The sequence below is a fragment of the Dendrobium catenatum genome, unplaced genomic scaffold (genome assembly GCF_001605985.2).
Source record: "Dendrobium catenatum unplaced genomic scaffold, ASM160598v2 fragScaff_scaffold_1712, whole genome shotgun sequence".
Lineage (NCBI taxonomy): Eukaryota > Viridiplantae > Streptophyta > Magnoliopsida > Asparagales > Orchidaceae > Dendrobium > Dendrobium catenatum.
Genome location: NW_021320174.1, coordinates 134,404 through 137,690, shown reverse-complemented (window position 1 = coordinate 137,690; position 3,287 = coordinate 134,404). Strand labels below are relative to the sequence as shown.

General features: G+C 39.8%; 1 protein-coding gene across 1 annotated transcript; it reads right to left on the bottom strand.

Annotated features, from left to right (window-relative positions):
- Positions 1–711: 711 nt before the first annotated feature.
- LOC110112744 lies at positions 712–2,721 on the bottom strand. The gene is made up of 2 exons (XM_020845059.2): positions 1,560–2,721; positions 712–1,484 (listed from the first exon to the last, which is right to left on the bottom strand). Exons 1-2 carry the CDS (start codon positions 2,479–2,481, stop codon positions 1,000–1,002), a joined length of 1,407 nt encoding a protein of 468 aa, XP_020700718.1. The 5' UTR covers positions 2,482–2,721; the 3' UTR covers positions 712–999.
- Between the last annotated feature and the right edge of the window lie 566 nt (positions 2,722–3,287).

Genomic DNA, 3,287 nt, shown 5'->3' with positions numbered 1-3,287 from the left:
ATTGCATATTTTTTGAAATTTATTAACTAACTAACTAATATACTATATTTAAAATAATTTAATATTTAATAAAATATTTTTAATTAAATTAAATTATTTAAATAAATTATGTTTACAATTGAACCGGCCGGTTTTCAAAACCACGATAAATGGTCAAAATCATTATGGAATAGTAAAATTATTATATATTCTTTTTATTTCACATTTATAATTTCTTACATTTTTAGATTAATCAAATATTATATCACATGCTATGAAATAATTTTCCTTGTTCTAATAGTTTTTTTTCAGATATAACTTTTGATATAAATATGAATTTTTATTGCATAAAATATTTTATTTAAAAATAAAAAATTTTTGTTCCGTTTCCAATAAAATTAAGGAGAATTTACATACATATCACTTTATTTCATGCTATTTATATATTTAATATCGAAAATTTTAATATTATATATCATTCATAAAAAATTAATTGCTGGCTCAATGCCCTCTCTTTAAAGCTCCATTAAAAAAACGCTTAGAAAATTAATGTGAGAGGCTCCTCCCACGCAAATAAACCCTAATAATGCCTACATTCTCAATTTAGCTTGTTTACACGCATTCATACAATATAAAGGATATTACACGGCAATCTTCTTTCTGATACCTCTAAGAAAATGAACATAAAATCAAAGATTTCGTATCATCTGAATCTAACATCATTTCAAAAAATAAAAGAACTTTTTTTTTCTTTTATTGCAAACCATTTTCTGATGCTTTAAAATGCTTCTTCCCTGTTTCATTTTTGTATTCCATGTACACTGTAAACCTGTACAAATGCTTCTTCAATCTTCACTAAACCCAACAGCACAAAGAATCAAAGAGCTCGTTTTGGTTCTCGCAGGCAAATAAAAAGTTTTTTTTTTCTTTTTTTGGTTCCTTGTTAAACTTGTTAGCATTGAAGCGCCAAGGCCCAACAAAAAAAACAACAAAAAACTTTGCGACTCTCCCATGCCGTATTCATCTCTGAAGTGAGATCTCGAACAGATCCGAATCGGCTTCAAGGCCCTCGTCCAAAATGCCATTGCTCTTCTTACTACTACTGCTATAGTAGCTGTTCCGATTCTTACTTCTTTTGCCATGCTCAGTCCAGTCTGCCTCCAAGCGAGGTGCAGAGAAAAGCTCGCCGCTGTCAATGGAGCCTGCCGTCGGCCGGGCGCCGGAAGGAAGCCGAAGAAAGCTGGGATTTTGCATTCTCGTAACGTTAGCAGGTGCGTACTTGAACGGTACCTGGCCTAGATTGACAAGAATCATGGCGTCTGCATCGGCGGCCAAGACGGGATACAGAGGGCTGCTATATGCCTCTGAGGTGCAGCGGATGACATGAACAAGCTGAGAATCAACTGTGAAAAATACCTTCTTCTTCCTCGGCGCGAATCCGCATCCAATCACTCTGTTTACATCAGCCCACTCTGCTTTTTCCGATTCGAAAATTAGCTTTCTTCCTGCAATCAATCAGCATTAGTTTAGAAAATTTTTCCTAAATTTAGAAAGCTAAGATAAACAAGTTTAAACCTTACCATCAAGATAAACGGAGCCATCGGAGTGGAAGCCAATTGATCCAGGAAAAGTTCCCGGCAAAGGCTGATTCGACATGGATGCTCTGTTAATTAGACCCAAGCAAACGGCGAGATCGCCGGATCTTCTTTTTTCTGTACTAGAAGTTGGTTCCTTGGGAGTAAATATGATGGGGGCTGAAGCGTTGATGGAATTCCCTTTAACCAGTTTTGACCGATCAGTTTCTCCATCTTTTACCCGCTTACTTGCGGTTTCCTGAAGCTTCTTCCGTGGTTGGAGGTAGAGAATGGTGATTTCAAAATAAGCTTCTTGGGGGAAGGATCCGCCGCCTAACACTGGGCCGGGAAGAGGAAGGCTTGTTCTGACGAAGGAGAAGGATAGGTCATCGGAGTTTTTCTTCGGACCAGGGTTGAGCCTTACCGTTTGCATGAACTCCGACGAACCGGCAGGCAAGTCCCAGCCTCTCGCCGCCGCATCACGCTGTGTTCCGCCGTCGCACGCCGGGCAGAAAACCCAAAGAGGGCTGGCAGAAGCCCGGGGTATCGAGGCGGAAAAGGCGAAGCCGGGCCAGCCAGTTTCGACGACCTCGGTGATAAGGCGAGGGTGCTCGTCCCAGTTGAACGGAGAAGACGGCGGCAACGCTGGAGTATGATGGTGGTGGTTGTTGTTGAGCTGGTGGAAGCGGAGGCTGTTCCTTACGCTGCTTCCCGACTTGTAGGAGAGGTGGAACTTATTGATGCCGGCTTGAAGAGTATCGAATTTGGGTTTTACGGGGGTCTCGGAGATTTGAGGGAGGGATGTTTGGGGGCTGATGAGCTGCTGCTGGCGCTTCCGGCGGCGACGGCACCGGATAAGGAGGATGGAGAGAACGAGGATGGCGGCGGCGGGGATGGCGCCGGCGATTATTTTGATCCATAGCTTCATCGATCTCTGTCGTCTCTGCTCTGAATCAGTCTACTTTTCTCCTCTCAATGATAGAGAAAGTTATTGGCTTGCAAAGGGCAAAGAGGGAGGAGAGTAGGTCTATAGGGACGGCGCCCGCGTGGACTGGAGATCAGAAAATTGGTATAATGGCAGAAAGAAACGGATGAAGAGGGAGGTGGCGACAGGAGAACCGAGATTGAAAAAAATTCAAAGCTTTGATTCTTTCGTATGTTTTTAAATAAAGGACAGCTTTGAAGAAGCGTGGACAGGCGGGCATTTGTGCTCATATAAATGCTAAAGGGGTAGATGGGTGGAAATTTCGAACTTGAGCTGTCCGTTACAACAAATTTGATGCAAGCCAATTATTGATAAATGAAAATACATAATTTTTTAGTGTTTTTTATTTATGTTAAATACCATGAATTTACTCTGAGCAATGCTACCCTTAAATCAATGAGACTTTCGTTTTTGAGGTAAGGCAACGTTCAATATTATGAATAAAAACATAATATTTATGAGAAGATTGTATAATCATTCTCTATCATAGAAAAATTTCTAAGATGGTAAAGGAAAGTCAAGACATTAACCACCCAAGAAGAAAACTAGGGGATTCAAGATGCATCTTCAACAAGTGATGATTGTAACTATGGAGATATTGACTGAGAAAAATTTGGTGAAGATTTTTGAGTCATATATCAAAAGATTAGAAGGCATTATTATTGGAGAAATATATTGCTATCATGACAAAGAAAAAAATAGTGAGAGTTCTAGTAGACAAGAAGATGGCTTAGAATATGAATATATTG

What these genes read in the sequence shown, in the direction of transcription:
- LOC110112744 (XM_020845059.2), bottom strand. Translation starts at nt 2,481, where the DNA reads ATGAAGCTATGGATCAAAATAATCGCCGGCGCCATCCCCGCCGCCGCC. An exon ending in TGGCTCCGTTTATCTTGATG is followed by an intron (nt 1,485 to 1,559) that starts GTAAGGTTTAAA and finishes GATTGATTGCAG; the next exon opens with GAAGAAAGCTAATTTTCGAA.